Here is a 17,912-nt window from a genome sequence, read left to right as displayed (position 1 = left end):
AAAAATGGGCGAATGGTTTCAATAGATATTTCTTTCAAAATATACAAACAGCCAATATAAAAGAAAAAAACAAAACCACCAATAGGCGCATGAAAAGATTCTCAGCACCGCTAGTCATTAGGGAAGTGCAATTCTGAACCATAACGGGATATCGCTTCCTAGCCATTAGGATGGCTACTATCAAAAAACAAAACAAACAGCAAACGCAGAAGGTAAGTACTGGCAAGGGTGTGGAGAAACGGAAACTCGTGCGTTTCTGGTGGGACTAAAGCGGTGCAACAGCTATGGAAAACAGCACGACAGTTTCTCAAAAAGTTACACAGAACTACCATACGATCCAGCAATTTCACTTCTAGGCATATACGCAAAAGAAGTGAAAGGGGCTGAAACCAATTTTTTTTCTTGACAGGGTCTTGCTTTGTCACCCAGGCTAGCATGCCTCACCTCAGCCTTGACCTCCTGGGATTAAGTGATCCTTCCACCTCAGCCTCCCAAGTAGCTGGGGCCATAGATGGACACCACTGCACTGTCTAATATTTGTATTTTTTGTAGAGATGGGGTCTCCCTATATTGTCCAGGCTGGTCTCGAACTCCTGGGCTCAAGTGATCCTCCCACCTTGGCCTCCTAAAGTACTGGGATTACAGGTGTGAAGCACCATGCACGGCCTGAAGCAGGTATTTCTAAACCAATTGTCATAGCAGCATCACTCACAACAACCAAAAGGTGGGAGCCCAGATGCTCATCAGCAGGTGAATGGATAAACAAAATGTGGTATATTCATACAACAAAATATTACTCAGCCTGAAGAGACAACGAAAGGCCCAATGTGGTGGTGCGTGCCTGTAATCTCAGCTACTCCGGAGGCTGAGGTGGGAGGACTGCTTGAGCCCTGGAGTTCGAGGCCACTGTGAGCTGTGATCACATCACTGCACTCCAGCCTGGGCAACAGAACAAGATCCTGTTGCAAAAAATAAAAAGGAATAGAATTCAAACACGTTTCAACATGGTTGAGGCTTGAAAAAATTAAATGAAAAGCCAGACAACACAAAGGGACAAATGTATGATCCATTAAGATGAAGTGCCTAGAACAGGTAAATTTATAGAGACATGTATGTAAAGACAGTCTGGCAGGGCGCCAAGGGGGCGGGTAGGGGATGGGGGATTAGTGTTTAAGGGATACGTGTTTCTATTTGGGAAGATGAGAAAGTTGTGGAGATAGGAGGTTCTCGAAGCCACTAACTGCCAATGAATTATACATTTTTAAGTGCTTAGAATGACAAATTGTATGTTATGTATATTTTACAACAATAAAAAAGTATCATAAAAAGCATGTGCTTTTTGTAGTCTGCTTCATAATTTATAGTTGTTTTAATACAAAAATTTATTTTCTCCAAATATTCCGGAAAAAAATACATATTATATACATCTTGTTGCTGCAAACCACACCCCCCTGCTATTTTGAGAAGCACAGACTAGCTCAACCCACCCTTCTTCTTTTTTTTAGACAGAGTCTCGATCTCTTGCCAGGCTGGAGTGCAATGGCGCTATCTTGGCTCACTGCAACCTCCATCTTGTGGGTTCAAGGGATTCTCCTACCTCAGCCTCCCAAGTAGCTGAGACTACAGGTATGCACAACCACGCCCAGCTAATTTTTGTATTTTTAGTAGAGACGGGGTTTCACCACGTTGGCCAGGGTGATCTCGATCTCCTGACCTCACGATCCACTTGCCTCGGCCTTCCAAAGTTCTGGAATTACAGGTGTGAGCCACCGTGCCCGGCCCCTTCTTCTCCTGAGAAACTCAGATAGGAAATGGTTTGTCTGAGGTCACACAGTGAGGACCTGGCAAAGTCAAAATTAAAGAAGGACTCTAATGAACAGTGGGAACATGTGCATGGGCATAGGCTAGAGTCAGAAGGACCAGAAGCTTATCCAGCCTTGCCAATGCCTGAATCCACCATGGAGAGAAAAGGACCAACTCACAGAACAGGGAGCTGGAGGGCAGCTGAGGTCACTCATCAGCTGCATGACACATGCCTGAACTTCAGCCTCCCTGCAGCGTGTGTCAAATGCCCACCTCAGCAAGATTATAAACAACTCCCAAGTAGCTTGCCATTCGTTAAAACCGTGATTATGTCTGCTCATGCAGTGCTTCCAAACTGCAGGTCACAACCTTAATGGATCGTGAAATCTATTCAGTGAGTCATGACTAACATTTAAAGATAGAATCATATGGAAAAGAATAGACAGAAAATACCACTGTATTGTAAAGGTAAGCACTGTTTTGTGATATTTGTTAGACGTGTTATAGATATTGGTTGCTATGTCGTATATGACTGTGTGGCAGCTACTGAGTTATGGCACTGAGCAGCTTCCATCGCTCTCCCCAGAAGGAACCTAGAGAGGTCAATCTCAAGCTTGCACAGGCTTTTAACTGCTTGAGGAAAAATGTTTAGGGCTCACTACGACATGAACCCCCAAATTCCTGTCATCTGGATGGCAGAAACCAAGAGAACATATCCTCACATGGTCACAAGGTTAGGCTCTTAAGGACACAAAACAAGACAGAGAAACTTCACCCAGTATTGGCTTCAGGGACCCACAGCAAAGTTTGTAACTGACCAGCCTGGCAGGCTGGCTTGAGAAGTGGGCTTATAGCGGTCCTGAAGCCACATGCTATCCTGCGATGCCCCTCTCTCCATTACAGAACCAGAAAGACAAATTCTTAGCACTAAGTACAGCAGATTTGCTACAGCGTAAGACTGGTCTCACAAATCCTTTTTTCTACTAATCAAACCCTTGCAGAGGAGATCAATAGTTTACCTTTTTACCCAGACAGAGAACTAGAGAGAGACCAGAAACTTGGCTGGTAAGAGTTTCTTACCCTTTTTGCTGGCATACCAGGTTTCTGGGTTCCCTTTCTCTTCAACTTCCAGAAGAATGAAGCGGCTTATGATGGCCTGGCTCACTTGTGCTATAGCTGTGGGGTTCAAGGGAAAATCACCCTTTACTGTTTTACGAAAACATAGGCAAGATTCTTAATTTGCAAAATGCTGCCCAACAGGCTGCATTAATATTTTCCATCCCAGCAAAATGCATATAACAAAACAGACATTAGTCACCTCATTCAGCACCCAATAGCAGCCTGGAAAAGCTCATGCATTTCCCCATTCGTCCCTGTTTTTGATCCACTCCAGGTGGGGAGGGAAGAGCTCCGAATGGTAATTCACAATGGGGTCTCTGGGCAAGGTGAAGAGCAGATGGTCGCCCTGAGATACACAGGCCTGTTGAGCTTTCTTTAGGGAATATTGAATACAACCAGACAAATAAGGAGTGTTCTCTGAGTCAGACCGGCTGGACTTCTACCAGCAAGCCCTCCCGAGATCCCATCCACATACACGAACACACACAAAGAGGAGACAGACAGAAGGCCTTCCGAGTCAGATCCCTAACCAAGAACTCCGAGAGTATCCCTTCCAAACTATCCTCCTATTCCCCACCTGAGAAACCTCTGCAAAAGCTTCCTGACTGAGGATAAGTCTTGCAAACCAGGATTCTTCCTACTAGTTAGAAAGAGCTAACCAAGACCCCACCAGGAGCTGGACAGACACCCAACAGTGGGGCTGCAGACGCCACACCATAGGGCTACAGAACCAGTCGGGAGAGGGAAGGAGGCTAGGATGTTCACCAATCCAGACATCCCGCAATGGGGCTACACAGACACCCCGTGACAGGGCTACAGTTGCATCTCCCCAGAACAATTTCTCCGTTGCAATTAAATCCATGCACGTTGGGTTGGCAGCACCCCGCCAGTAGAGAGAGTACAGAGTCAGTCCCCAGTCCAAGAGAACTGGGCAGCCACCGGGACTGGTTTCTGGATCCATCATTGGAAGGGGGCCACTGAAACAAAGGCAACCCTGGATGAGCCCCCACATTTGTAAACGCCCAAGAGGTTCACCTTGCCTGCTGCCTAGACAGAGCCGATTCATCAAGATAGGGGAGTTGCAGTAGAGAAAGAGAAAGAGTTAATTCCCTCGGAGCCTGCTGTGTGGGAGACTGGAGTTCTGTTATTACTCAAATAAGTCTCCCCAAGCATTTGGGGAGCAGAGATGTTGGCTTTTTTTTGTTTTTTGAGACAGAGTCTCGCTCTTGTCGTCCAGCCTGGAGTGCAGTGGCGCCATCTCAGCTCACTGCAACCTCCGCCTCCCAAATTCAAGCAATTCTCCTGCCTCAGCCTCCAAAGTAGGTGGGATTACAGGCGCAGGCCACCACATCTGGCTAATTTTTGTAGTTTTAGTAGAGATGGGGTTTTACCATGTTGGCCAGGTTGGTCTCAAGCTCCTGACCTCAGGTGATCTGCCCACCTCGGCCTCCCAAAGCGCTGGGATTACAGACGTGAGCCACCGTGCCCGGCTAGGGAGCAGGATAACTTGGTGGGTTGTGGGGGTAACCAGTGAGCCAGGAGCGCTGGTCAGGGATGAAATCATAGGGAGTAGAAGCTGTCTTCTTACACTGAGTCAGTTCCTCGGGTGGGGACCACAAGATCAGATGAGCCAGTTTATTGATGTGGGTGGTACCAGCTGATCCATCAAGTTCAGGGGCTGCAAAATATATCAAGCCCTGATCTTAGGAGGAGTTTAGGGAGGGTCAGTTTAAACTTTTGTTTAAACTATAAACTACAAACCAAGTTTCTCCCAAAGTAAGTTCAGCCTACGCCCAGGAATGAACAAAGACAGCTTGGAGGTTAGAAGCAAGATGGAGTCCATTAAGTTAGATCTCTTTCACTGTCTCAGCCATAATTTTGCAAAGGTGGTTTCACTAACATTCCCTGATGTATTACAACAAGTACCCAGGGCTGCCTGAACTTGGAGAATGTTCTATGAAGATGGGGAGAGGCACACAGAGCTTGGGATTTTGGATCACTGAGGTCAGGTCTCCTCTCTGCCACCTCCTACGTTTCAATTTGGCTGGGCTTTTTCCAAACGACTTCCATTTTTGTCATCTGTGAAATAAGAATATTAATACCTCCCCAGCCATGGCTATGGGGGAGCTAAAATGAAACAATAATAGATGCGAACAAACTTTATTAACTACAAAACACTGAATCAATGCCAGTGGTATTTACCATCATGGCCACTGTTGTGGCTACTATTACTGTAAGGAATACATTCAGAAGAGTGAGCTGTCTGCTGCAAAAACTCTTAAGATGATTTAAAAAACAAAAATTGAGGCTGTCCATGGTGGCTCATGTCTGTAATCCTAGCAAGCTTGGGAGGCCGAGACAGGCAGATTGCCTGAGCTCAGTTCAAGCCCAGCCTGGACAACATGGTGAAACCCTGTCTCTACTAAAATACAAAAAATTAGCAGGGCATGGTGGTGTCCACCTGCCGTCCCAGCCGCTCGGGTGGCTGAGGCACAAGAATTACTTGAACCTGGGAGGCAGAGGTTGCAATGAGCTGAGACTGCACCACTGCACTCCAGCCTGGGTGAGAGAGGGAGACTCAGTCTCCAAAAAAAAATTTAGGTGAAATATACATATATAATTTACCATCTAGTTTAGTGATTGTAAATACATTTATATTCTTTTTTCTCCCCTTCATCCCCCACCTCCTTCCCGGCCTCTGGTAACCACCAACCATCTTCAAGGATGGAGGTTTTTAACCTGGGGTCCGTGGAAATTCATGAATGGGCCTTAGGGAGTTCATCAAATTATAGGTTAAATTGTGTGTGTGTGTGTGTGTGTGTGTGTGTGTCAATGGGGACAGGGGCCATGACTTTCAACAAAGTTTCAGTGGCATCTGTGAGCCAGGAAAGGTTCAGAACCACTAGCCCCCTACAATGCCTGGTGAACAAGGGCAAAGCCACATTCCCAGGGTAACCCAGCGTCCAGACCAAATCCCCACTCCAGGGCAGGAGTCATTGGCGTGGCTGCAAGTGGTGGAATAGAGTCATGCTACCAGTCAGTGAATGAAGGGAGTGTCACTTCACAGAAACCTGTTTCTGCCTGGCTGCCCCACCCTGGAAACTGAAAACTGGTCTGGTGTTGGGGAGAGGCATTCCCTCAGCAGACGTGCTCCAGGGAGAAGCGGCTCTGCCCGCTGAACTGGCCTTGCCCTCTGACTTCGGTCAAGTCCACACCCAAGGCAAACAGCCCACAAGGGAGGCAATGGGCCTGATTCTCATCTGCAGACCCAGGGGGAGGGGTGACAGAGGCAAAGGCAACGGGAACCTGGCAGGGCCCTAAGGAAGGGTGGCCAGCCACATCACTGTAGGCCACTCAGGGTACGCACAGGCTGGGATAATGGCCATCCCCACCCTCATTCCCTACAACTCCCTGGGAGTCTCTCCAGGCTGGCCAGGCTGCAGGCCCGTCCCCAAGCCTTGAATCCCCTCTAACTGGCCACTTGCCTGGCAGCCTTTCAGACAGCCCATAGTCAGCCTCCTCCAGGAGGGACGCCGGCTCCAGCGATTCCTCTCCTGCTGCTCACCTCCTCCCAGAACCCTATAGCTGTGGCTGAGACCAGACTTCGGGGTCACCCTGATCTGGGTTTCAGACCCGGCTTCTCTACTCACTGACCAGTGCTTTTGAACATGTTGCTTAACTTTCTCAGTGTTGGTCTCAGCTTTCTCAGCCTCTCTGTCCTTAGCTTGTAAACTGCATGAAGATTTAAATGAAATAATGTACATAAGGTTCTTTGCGTGGAGTACGGCTGACAGCGAATAGCTCAGTCAAAGGTCATTATTATATTAGCTTGATTTATATCATTCTCTGATTCTTTTAGGTGTGGTCATTTTGGTAGCCACAATTTAGATCCCTGAAAGACAGGACCTGGATCTATTTTCATTATAGAAGAGACTTGGCTGGGCTTGTGGCTCACACCTGTAATCCCAGCACTTTGAGAGGTCGAGGTGGGCAGATCGCCTGATGTCAGGAGTTTGAGACCAGCCTGGCCAACATAGCAAAACCTGTCTCTACTAAAAATACAAAAATTAGCCCAGGCAAAGTGACTCACTCCTGTAATCCCAGCACTTTAGGAGGCCAAGGCCAGCGGATCACCTGAGGTCAGAAATTTGAGACCAGCCTGACCACCATGGTGAAACACCGTTCTACTAAAAATACAAAAAATTAGCCAGGTGTGATGGCAGGAGCCTGTAATCCCAGCTACTTGGAAGGCTGCGGCAGAAGAATCGCTTGACCCCAGGAGGTGGAGGCTGCAGTGAGCTGAGATTGTACCACTGCACTCCAGCCTGGGCGACAGAGCGAGGCTTCATCTACAAAAAAATAGAAGAGAGAATCAATGGGAAGTGTTGGCTGTTTTCCTCAAAGACTGGCTATTCATTCATCTGTCTGTCCACTCATCCACTCATCCATGTGGTGCATGAGCTCTATGCCAGGCACTCTGCTGATAGCTAAGGACGCAGGGGAATAACCACAGCCTGAGCCTTGGGGGAGCTCCCTGCAGAACAGGGCAGACACGCAAACTGCTGGGCCACGTGCTAGATGCTGTGTGGATGGTGGAGACCAAGTGCAGTGGAAACAGCCAGGCAGGAGCACGTGTGGGGGAAGCAGGCTTAGGGTCATTTACAGAGGAGATGGAGGGTGAATGGAGCATAAGAGAGCAGGAAGAATCTGTCAGCATGGAAAGGGAGAGAGCACGGCACGGTGGCGGCACGGTGGCAGACAGGACAGCTTACTTGAGCAAAGGCACAGAGGCATGACTGTGTGGGGCATGTCAGGGGAACAGCCAGTCACCCCTTTGGGTCCCTTTATCAGACTGGAAGGTATGTGTCCTGTTCTGGCTATGGTGAGGGCAGAGCTGGGTGAGCTGTGGGTGGGAGAGCCCAGGCTGCCTTGGGGGACTGGGAGCACAGCCCCACTAAGGAGGAGGGGTTTTGCATGTTTTCCTTCTCAAACTCACTTTCCTGAAGGAGGCCGCTGCTGGGGACACGGGGGGAAGGGGAAGGTGGAGCACGTGGCCCCACCCCATCCCTTTCACTTCCTTCTCCCTGTCCTGCCTCACTGGCTGCTACCCAGTCTACACTCACAGCTTGCCAGCCACACCCTGGGCTTTCTCTGGGCTCTGCTTGGGGAGCAGGCCTCGGCCCCACATGGGGCACCGCCTCTTACAGGCCGTTCATCAAGAAGGTGGGGGTGAATGGCAGGACCGTCTCCATCCAGGAAGGCTGCAAGAGGCAGAGAGTGCCCTGGGCTCTGAGGTTTGCTGGCCGCAGACCTGCTCTGGGGCTTTGGGTACACTCTCCTCCCCTCTCTGGGCCTCATTGTTTCTACCGGGAGAAGGAAGGCCCCGGACCACATGAGTCTGAGACCCCAGCTTAGGCATTCTATGGGGCAGCTCCCAAGGATTCGAGCATCCTCCCCATCAAAGCTGTTTGTCCTCACCTCTCCTCTCTAAACCTGTTCTCGCTGAAACATCACCTCCTCCCTGCAGTCACTGCCACTGGAGATGTGCCCAAGTCTCCATCCCTTGCCACATGATTTCTGTCTCTCTCTGTTGTCAACAGGACCTGACACATCTTCCTGGAAGCCTGAGAGCCAACACACCTGCAGGCATTTGCTCAATATGTCTGCAGGTGAATCTCAAAAGCACCCTAGGCATTGGGGAGACTGAGACTTCTGATTTAAACCTCCAAGTGCCTCCAGGAGCTTGGAGTTTTTAGAAGGATGACGCAGATGAAAAACAGACCATGTGTAGGGACAGGAAGCTCTCAGGAGTGGAGAGACGGGAGAAGAGCTGAGTACTGTGGGGCAGACACAGTAAGAAGGAGGGGCGCGCTAGGATGAAGGAGGTGTAGAAAGCAGAGACTTCCGATGACTGAAATGTTTAAACAATAATCTGCATGGGCTGGGCACAGTGGCTCAGACCTGTGAGTACTTTGGGAGGTTAAGGCAGATCACTTGAGTCCAGGAGTTCAAGACAACCTGGGCAACATAGTGAGACTCCCCCCATCTCTACTAAAAAAAAAAAAATTAAGACATTAGCCAAGTGTGCTTGTGCATGCCTGTAGTCCCAGCTACTAGGGAGGCAGAGGCAGGAGAATCACGTGACCTGAGGTTGAGGTTGCAGTGAGCCATTTTAATGCCACTGCATGCAAGCCCAGGCAACAGAGTGACACCTTGTCTAAATTAAAAAATAATAACAAAAAAATTAAAAAACGATCATGAGACTGTGATGGTGGAAACATGACATTAAGCATTTGTCAAAGCCCATAGAATGCACAACACGAAGTGTGAGCCCTAATGTAAACGAGGGACAACAGTTAATAACATTGTGCCCATGTTGGTTCATCAGTTTTAACAAACATACCACACTAAAGCAAATGTGAATAGCAGGGGGTGGGGAGGGAGAGAATGGAAACTGCACCTTCTGCGAATTTTTCTATAAACCTATATCTGCTGTAAAATATAAAATCTATTAAGAAAACAAAAGGCTAGGTGCGGTGGCTCACGCCTGAAATCCCAGCACTTTTCAAGGCCAAGGCAGGAGGATCACCTGAGGTCAGGAGTTCGAGACCAGCCTGGCCAACAAAGCGAAATCCCATCTGAACTAAAAATACAAAAATTAGCTGGGCGTGGTGGCAGGCACTTGTAATCCCAGCTACTTGAGAGGCTGAGACAGGGAGAAGAGGTTGAGCTCAGGAGGCGGGGGTTGCAGTGACCCAACAGAACGAGATTCTGTCTCAAAAAAAAAAAAAAAAAAAAAAAATTGGACCTTATTAAAAAAGCAAGAGCTGTCAACATAAAAACCTGGGCTCCCAGTTTCTTTTGATGGATCTGATGATCTACAACCCTGAGCTGAATCTGCACATGGAAAGAACAGGCCGCAGCTCAGGAGACGCAGCTCCTTCGCTTGGGTACTCACCCTTAGGTTTGCTGAGGCATCACTGCTCCTGCCAGGCTTGGCTGGGAGCTTTGGGGAGTTTGGGGACCTGGTGATAGAAGTCAGGTGTCTGATCATGAAGTAACAGACAGGCAAATTTGGCTGGGGTCTTCGGAGTACTATTTCCCAGGTGCTGGAAAATGATGATATCAAGCGGGAAATGATGAAGAACGGGAGGAAAACCAGGGCAGTTTTCAGACAAATTGAGTTTGATTTGCATGTATTTGCAGTTAAAAAAAAATACGTGATTGCATCTTGGAGGAGATGTTGAAGCTGCAGATAAATTTCAGAGGGAGAGAAAAGTGACTTTCAAAGACCAGGGAATACTTGAGGTCCCACAAAGGAGAAGAACAGACAGGTGAGCCCAAGGGAAAAAGCCAGGTTCATGGGATGATGTGGGAGAGGTGATGATAAGCAATTCACCCAGCATCTTAGTTTCCCGGGCAAATGGCTGTGAGTGGAAGATGTGGTGGGAGGAGAGGTAGATGGGGCTTAAGGAGACCGGAGGGGGCAGGTGTTTGGGGAGTGGTCAGGAACCAGCCAGGTGAAAGACGGGAGGACTTGGTAGGCTGCTTGGGTTAATGTAGTCCCTGAGTTCGCCCTGTCCTGGGGCTGGTAGCAGAAATGAAGAGTGGGCAGGAATATGCTTGATCATTCATTCATTCATTCATTCAGCACACACTTCCTGAATACCTACTCTATGTCCAAAGCTATGGTAGGAAAGATATGGGGAGGAAGAAGCAGACACTACAGTTCTGTCCCCTAAGAGATCACATTCTAGTGCAGATCCACACTAACAATTGCCACGTGGCACATCTCATGGTAAAACAGTGGTTATTGCAGACTCCCTACGTGCCTGGCTGCAGCCCCCGGGTGGGTGCTTGTTCCCTCTGCCAGAGAAACAAACATTCCTTATAGGTCAGTGCTGTGGGCCCCTGACCTATAAGGGTATGCAGCTGCCTGGAGATACAGAGTGTTTACAAAAATAGTGGTTATGCCTCTAGGGGAACATTGAGGAAGGCATTACGGAGTCAGGAGAAGACATCTTAAAGAAATGAAACTTGGAGCGGGGCATGGTGGCTCACACCTATAATCCCAGCACTTTGGGAGGCTCAGGCGGGTGAATCACCTGAGGTCAGGAGTTTAAGACTAGCCTGGCCAACATGGTGAAACCCCGTCTCTACCAAAAATACAAAAATTAGCCAGGCATGGTGGCAGCCACCTGTAATTCCAGCTACTTGGGAGGCTGAGGCAGGAGCATCACTTGAACCCGGGAGGTGGATGTTGCAGTGAGCCAAGATCACCCCGCTGCACTCCAGCCTGTGCGACAGAGCAAGACTCCATTAAAAAAATAAGAAAAGAAAAGAAATGAAGCTTGGGATAAGTCTAAAGAGTCAACAGGAGTGCAGCAGCCATGCGGGAGAGCTGAGTGTACAGCAGGACAGGGGCGTGGAGGCAGGAAGAGGGTGTGCAGTTCGGGGACCTGTCTGCAGTTCAGCACAGAAGTGGTGCAGGGGATGGAGTAGCAGGTGGCCAGAGGGGAGCCCAGAAAACAGAGACCAGATGAAGAATCGGTGTGAGCCGCACAGAGCCTGCCCGCCCCGATTGTGGTGGTAAGGGGAATGCTGAGGAATGAATACAGACTAATTTCAAACCCTGGCTCCATCATCTACTGTGTGCCCTTGGACAGATTCCTTAATCTCTGATTTTCTCATCACTTAAATGAGGATCATAAAAGTTTCATCAGCTCTAGTGAGGATGAAAAACCATGGTATCTACCAAATGATAAGGACTCAATAAAGGGCCATTATCACCATTGCATTTTAGGCGGTCGCAGGTTTGCATTAATGCTCTTTCCTGTGCCTCCGCCCTTGGCTTATAAGACAGCTTGAAAACAGACGGTTTCCCCTCCAGCTCTGATCCACCTCCCTAGCTGGAGCCGTGGCAAATGGGCGCTCCCGGTGTGAGGATGGCAGGGGGTTGCCATGGTGACCTCCCAGCTTGGCTTAGGACTTGAGTGTACTGAGCCTTTTTTTCTTTCTTTTTTCTTTCTTTTGAGCCCTAGCTATCCCAGCTATTCTAAATATTTACTGTGAGGCGATTATGACACATCTGAAAAAGCTGAATAATATTCCCTAGCACGCTGCAGAGAAAAATGGAAAACAATCCACATTTCTGGCAACAAATAACTGGCTGGGTAACTTACGGCACATCCATGCAAAACCGTACCGTGGGGCTGTTAAAAATGTACAGAACTGTGGTAACTGACAGGAAACGGCATCAAGACAAGTTGTTAAATGAAAAACAGCAGGTCACAGAATAGCCTAAATCTCGTAATACCGTCTATATAAAATGATGCTACATTTAACTGCTTTGTATTTATGAACAGAAGGTTTAGAAGGCCGTTAGCTGTGGCTCTCTCTAGATGGTGGTGGTGGATCAGCAAATCTAGGGATTTGCTTTTCTCTCTACCTTTCTGTAACAACAGAGTTTGCCCACAATGAACATGCGTATTCTTTTTTCTTTTTCTTTTAACCCAATGCTATCAGAAGAAAATAACTGAATGAGTCCTCTAACTCCTTGCCAATCGTAAAGGGATTGTGTCAGCCAGCCCTTGGGTTGCAAATGCTGACATTTGCTTGTACACCCACCTGAGAAGGTCACAGGTGAGCCTTACTCTATGTGTCCGCATCCTGCCTGCTGGCCCAGGAGCACCACTGCTCCAGTGGCACCCCGTCCAGGGGTGCTGGGGACTGAGTCCTAAAGCCTAAGAGCCCATGCATTTGGAAGAGCCACCCCATTTCCCTGGCCAAAGGAGGAAAGAGGAGGCTCCCTTTCTCACCCCCATGGGTGAAGGTGGAGGCCGGTGGGAACGCCCCCACTGGGAGCACAGCAGAGGCCATCTGTGAGTAGACCTATAGCAAGCGCTCACTGTGTGCCAGCCTCTGTGTTATCCCTGGAGATTCATGGAGATCCAGGCAGACTCTTGGCCTAGTGGACAGAGGGCTCCAGGAAGGACTTGTCCAAATCCTCCTCATTGTTCCTGCAAGGTTCTGTTCTCCTGCCCCATGATCCACACTTTATGTTCAAACAAGAAAATAGTGCAGTCCCCAGCAGTAGGTCCTGGAAAACCCCATTCCTTAGCATAGCCTCAAGCCCTCTGCAGTCCCCAGCCCCACTTCTCACCAGCCTTGCGACATGCCCATCCACTTCTCCTCCCCATCCTTAGTGCACCAGGAACCCACCCCCACGTGCTCACTGTGCTTGCTGTTTGCACTGGATAAGACATCTCTTCCTCCGTCTTCTCTTCTGGATAAAATTCCTCTCCTCCTCCTCCTCCTTCCCTTTTCTTCTTCTCCTTTTCCTTCTCCTTCCTCCTCTTGCTCTTCTCTTCTTCTCTCCTTCTCCTTCTCCTTTCTTCCCCCTCTTATTCTTCTGATGGTGTCACTCTGTCACCACGCCTGGAGTGCGGTGGTGCACAGTTCACTGCAGCCTCAATCTCCTAGGCTGAAATGCTCCTCTCACCACAGCCTTCCCCTCCTGAGCAGCTGGGACCACAGGCACGCACCACCATGCCTGGCTAATTTTTTTTTTTTTTTTTTTTTTGAGACTGAGTCTCACTCTGTTGCCCAGGCTGAAGTGCAGTGGTGTGATCTCGGCTCACTGCAACCTCCACCTCCGGGGTTCAAGTGCTTCTCCTGCTTCAACCTTCCAAGTAGCTGGGATTACCGGTGCTTGCTAGTGTGCCCCACTAATTTTTGTATTTTTAGTAGAGACAGAGTTTCCCCGTGTTAGCCATGGTTGGCCAGGCTTGTCTCGATCTCCTGACCTCACGTGATCCGCCTACCTTGGCCTCCCAAAGTCCTGGGATTACAGATGTGAGTCACTGCACCTGGCCCTGGCTAGTTTTAATTTTTTTTTTTTTAGAAATGGGGTCTCACTATGTTACTCAGGCTAGTCTTAAACTCCTGGGCTGAAGTGACCCTCCCACCTTGGCCTCCCAAAGTGCTGGGATGACAGGCATGAGCTACCAGTCTTCTTTACAAAATTCTACCTTTTCGTATGGCTAAACACAAATGTCACTTGCTCTATAATGCTTTCTAGGGCAAAATTAGCTTCCACTCTTCTGAGTTCCACTGCAAGGGTATCTATCATTTTATTTGTAAACTTCAGTTAGATGCCAGTATCCTGGTTTCCATTGGGTCAAGACAGAGTGAGTCTGTCTTGGTCATGGCTGTGCCCATGTGCCCAGCCCAGGATCACTGTTCAGTGTTCAGTGTTCCGGTTCAGGGAATGAAGGTTTGCTGAGCCACTGAATGACTTCTGCTGTCCTCTGCACTCTGAGCCCTAGAGGCAGGGTCTGGCCCGGCTGACTGGCATCTTCCACCCAGTGATTTCCAGGCTGTGTTCATAAAAACTGCGCTTTGGTGCCAAAATTATATATCTGTTTGGTCCAAATATTTTTTTTTTTTTTGAGACAGAGTTTCACTCTTGTCACCCAGGCTGGAGTGCAATGGCACAATCTCCAGTCACTGTAACCTCCACCTCCTGAATTAAAGTGATTCTCCAGTCTCAGCTTCCCGAGTAGCTGGGATTACAGGTGCCCACCACCACACCCAGCTAATTTTTGTATTTTTAGTAGAGACAGGATTACAGGATTTCACCATGTTGGCCAGGCTGGTCTTGAACTCCTGACCAACAGTGATCCACCTGCCTCAGCCTCCCAAAGTGCTGGGATTATAGGCATGAGCCACCGCACCCAGCCAAAAGATATTTATTTTAAAAGTTTAAACATCTGAAATCTCAAACAAACTAATTATAAAACCAAATGTAGGAGAAACTGGGAAAATGTGAACATTTGCTCTTTTATGATAATGAAGAATTATCAACTCTTAAGGTACAGTAATAGCACTGTGGTTATGTGTTTTATACGGCCATTTTCCTTTAGAGATACATGTTGAAGTAATTGCAGATAAAATGATATGATGTCTTAGACTGGCGGCAACAGAATCTGGTGGGGATCCAGGGGAGTGGGTAAGAGTGTAGATGAAAATCATTGGCCATGAGTTGATAATTGCTGGAACCAGGCATGGAAGTTAATCATACTAATCTCACCATCTTTGCATATGCTTTGAAAAGGAGACAATAACAATGTCAGAAAAAACCCTGAAGTATGAAATATGTCTTTTGAGTCCTACTCAGACGTTGCATGCCCACAGACAAAGCAAAACTCTGTTGCAAGAGTAATTATCACTCTATTCACAGACTTTCGTAACATGTGGGATATCAACAAGACAGTTTGAGACTGATACAGGAAGTCTGCATCCGAATCTCCATCTGAACAAGATAAAACCAAAGAACTTAAAGGCAAATCGGAAATGCTTTAGAAACAAACACTGTGGCTCCTTATAAATAAAAGACGGCAGTCTCTGAAAAAAAGCCAGAAGGCCTTGTCAGCGGAAAATATTCAAAGATATCACACAAATATATCTTCTCACTAGTCCCCAGCTAGGGTAGAGTCAGGAAAAGTTTTTTTCTAGAAAATTTTACAGGGAAAAAAACCATACTTATGACATAATGATATTGCCAACATCCTTTGATCTTAAATTTCTGCTTTAAAAGGATCATATAGTATCCCTTCTTGAACTTTCCATGACTAAATTTTTAGTTTTTTAGGTGGATAGGTTCTAATGTTTTGAATATTTCATTTTTGCTTATTTTATCTGCTACTTTGGATCAAAATGAGAATGTGTATTTTTCTAAGTCAACCTTTAATGCTATTCTAAAACATTTTTTGTAAGTTATTAAATATTTGGGTTTCCTGTTTTACATTTTTTAAATACCTTTTTGTAAAATACTAATACTGATTTCAGCATTATATGATATGCATATTATTGGCCCTGGTGATCTTACGCCAGCATGGAATAACTACTTCCACGCATTGTCAGAGCTGTGAGGGATTGCTGGGCGCCTCTCTGGATGGACGTCAGAACCACCCAGAAAGTTAAAAAATACTAATGCCCAGGCCCAGCCACAGCTCATTTACATCTGGCTCACCAAGGATCAGGGGAGGTGAAGTGGGATCCATGTCAGTGACTGTGAAGCTGAGAGTTGAGACCACTGAGATTCTGGTCTCAGGTAAGAAAAGCAGAGCCCACCTGGAGCCAGTCTGCTGCCGAGCCCTGTAGAGCCAAACGCCAGCCTGGGCTCTTTCTGGCTCTACGCTATCCAGCTAATTGGCCTCCAGGATGGGTACAGCAGGCAGGTACCATCCCATACCCAGGGTGGGTACAGCACCCTTCACCAAGGCTGGGAAAGGGTGAAGCCCTGGCCAGGCTGATGGAAGGTGACTCCAGGCCCAGACTGTTGGGTTCCCCTCACCCCAACAGGGAAGCCTCTGGCTGCTGGGGAAGGTGAGATCCTATCTCCACCCAGCTCTCAAGCTTCTAATCTGATCAGGAACTTGAAGTCTGAGATAAGGCTGCCAGCCTGTGAAAGCCAGCCCAGACAGCAGAGGGAGGAAAGGAGGGAGACCCAGAGAGGACTTGGGGTGAGGGTGAGTGCCTTCACATGTCTAGGAGCAGCAGGCTGCGAACCTGGAGGAGGCCATGAAGCCCCTGAGAGCAGAACCAAGACCCCCAGACAAGAACTTCTAGGAGACAGGCTTCGGCTCAGTCTACAGAGACAAGGCACTGCTTCCACCCCCACGAGGATGAATGCTCCATGGGCACTGAGTCCCCACTCCAAAAATGTCCAGGTTGAGTCTAAGGTTCTAACCCTGGGAAGTGGTGAGGCCCCATTAAAGCTAGGGTGAAGACAGGAACCTAAAATCCTCTCTGGCAGGAAGTCCCAAGCCCAGCTGTGTATCCAAATAACCTAGGGGCTTGTCAGAACCCAGAGCCGCCAAAGTGGGCCTATCTCAAGCCTTCCACATCAGTGTCCGTTGGGGTGCTGCCTGGGGATCCATCCCCCTGTTATCAAGCTCCAGTGGTGAGTCCCATGCTTGGCCCAGGGAGGGAACAGCTGCCCTGAGCTGTGCCCATTCGGGTCACATGGCCTAGAGTCCATGTGGGAGACAAGACCCTCACAACCAAAAGCAAGCAGTACAAGGAGCTGGGGACCCACAGAGCAGTCTCCCTTATCCATGGCTTCACTTTCTGCAGTCAGCCACCTGCAGTCAACGGTAGTCCAAAAATAGGCATGTATAATGCAATAGGATATTTTGAGAGAGTGAGAGACCACATTCATATCATATTTTTTTTTGAGATGGAGTCTGGCTCTGTCGCCCAGGCTGGAGTGCAGTAGCATGATCTCGGCTCACTGAAACCTCCACCTCCTGGATTCAAGTGATTCTTCTGTCTCAGCCTCCCAAGTAGCTGGGATCACAGGTGCTTGCCACCACACCTGGATAATTTTTGTGTTTTTAGTAGAGATGAGGTTTTACCATATTGGCCAGGCTGGTCTTGAACTCCTGACCTCAGGTGATCCACCCACCTCAGCGGCCCAAAGTGCCAGGAGTACAGGCGTGAGCCACCGCATCTGGCACATATAACTTTTTTTTTTTTTTTTTTGAGATAGAGTTTCGCTCTTGTTGCTCAGGCTGGAGTGTAATGGCGCAATCTCAGCTCACCACAACCTCCACCTCCCGGATTCAAGTGATTCTCCTGCCTCAGCCTCCCAAGGAGCTGGGATTGCGGATGCCCACCACCATATCTGGCTAATTTTTTGTATTTTTAGTAGAAACAGGGTTTCCCCATGTTTGCCAGGCTGGTCGTGAGCTCCGACCTCAGGTGGTCCACCCGCCTCGGCCTCCCAAATAACGTTTATTATAATATATTGTAATAATTGTTCTGTTTTATTACTACTGTTAATCTCTTACTAATTTATAGCTTACTCTTTACCGTTGGTATGTATATATAGGAAAAACATCCTATATACCAGGTTTGGTACTATCCACGGTTTCAGGCATCCACTGGGTCTTGAACCATCTCCCTTGCAGGTAAGGGCATTACTG

At 48.1% G+C, this 17,912-nt stretch overlaps 1 protein-coding gene and 1 non-coding gene across 6 annotated transcripts in view; one reads left to right on the top strand and one right to left on the bottom strand.

The window, feature by feature from the left end:
• Positions 1-17,912, bottom strand: part of PAQR5 (progestin and adipoQ receptor family member 5) — a 92,134-nt gene that overhangs the window by 49,500 nt on the left and 24,722 nt on the right. For 2 of the 5 annotated variants that reach the window (XM_032244637.1, XM_032244639.1), the window contains exon 2: positions 2,884-2,979. The exons of the other annotated variants lie outside the window; for them this stretch is intronic. Coding sequence is in view for 1 of the 2 variants with exons in the window: in XM_032244639.1 (XP_032100530.1) it covers positions 2,884-2,898 (15 nt within the window). In the remaining variant the exon portion in view is untranslated. The remainder of the gene's footprint in view (positions 1-2,883; positions 2,980-17,912) is intronic. 5 annotated transcript variants of the gene reach the window in all.
• On the top strand, positions 10,738-10,872 carry LOC116527749. Its single transcript, XR_004258711.1, has one exon. It is a non-coding gene; the product is annotated as a small nucleolar RNA SNORA77 (small nucleolar RNA).

The sequence above is a fragment of the Sapajus apella genome, unplaced genomic scaffold (assembly GCF_009761245.1).
Source record: "Sapajus apella isolate SASKATOON/1434 unplaced genomic scaffold, GSC_monkey_1.0 scaffold55, whole genome shotgun sequence".
Lineage (NCBI taxonomy): Eukaryota > Metazoa > Chordata > Mammalia > Primates > Cebidae > Sapajus > Sapajus apella.
The sequence above is the reverse complement of the archived record's forward strand: the minus strand, read 5'-3'. Positions and strand labels throughout refer to the sequence as shown.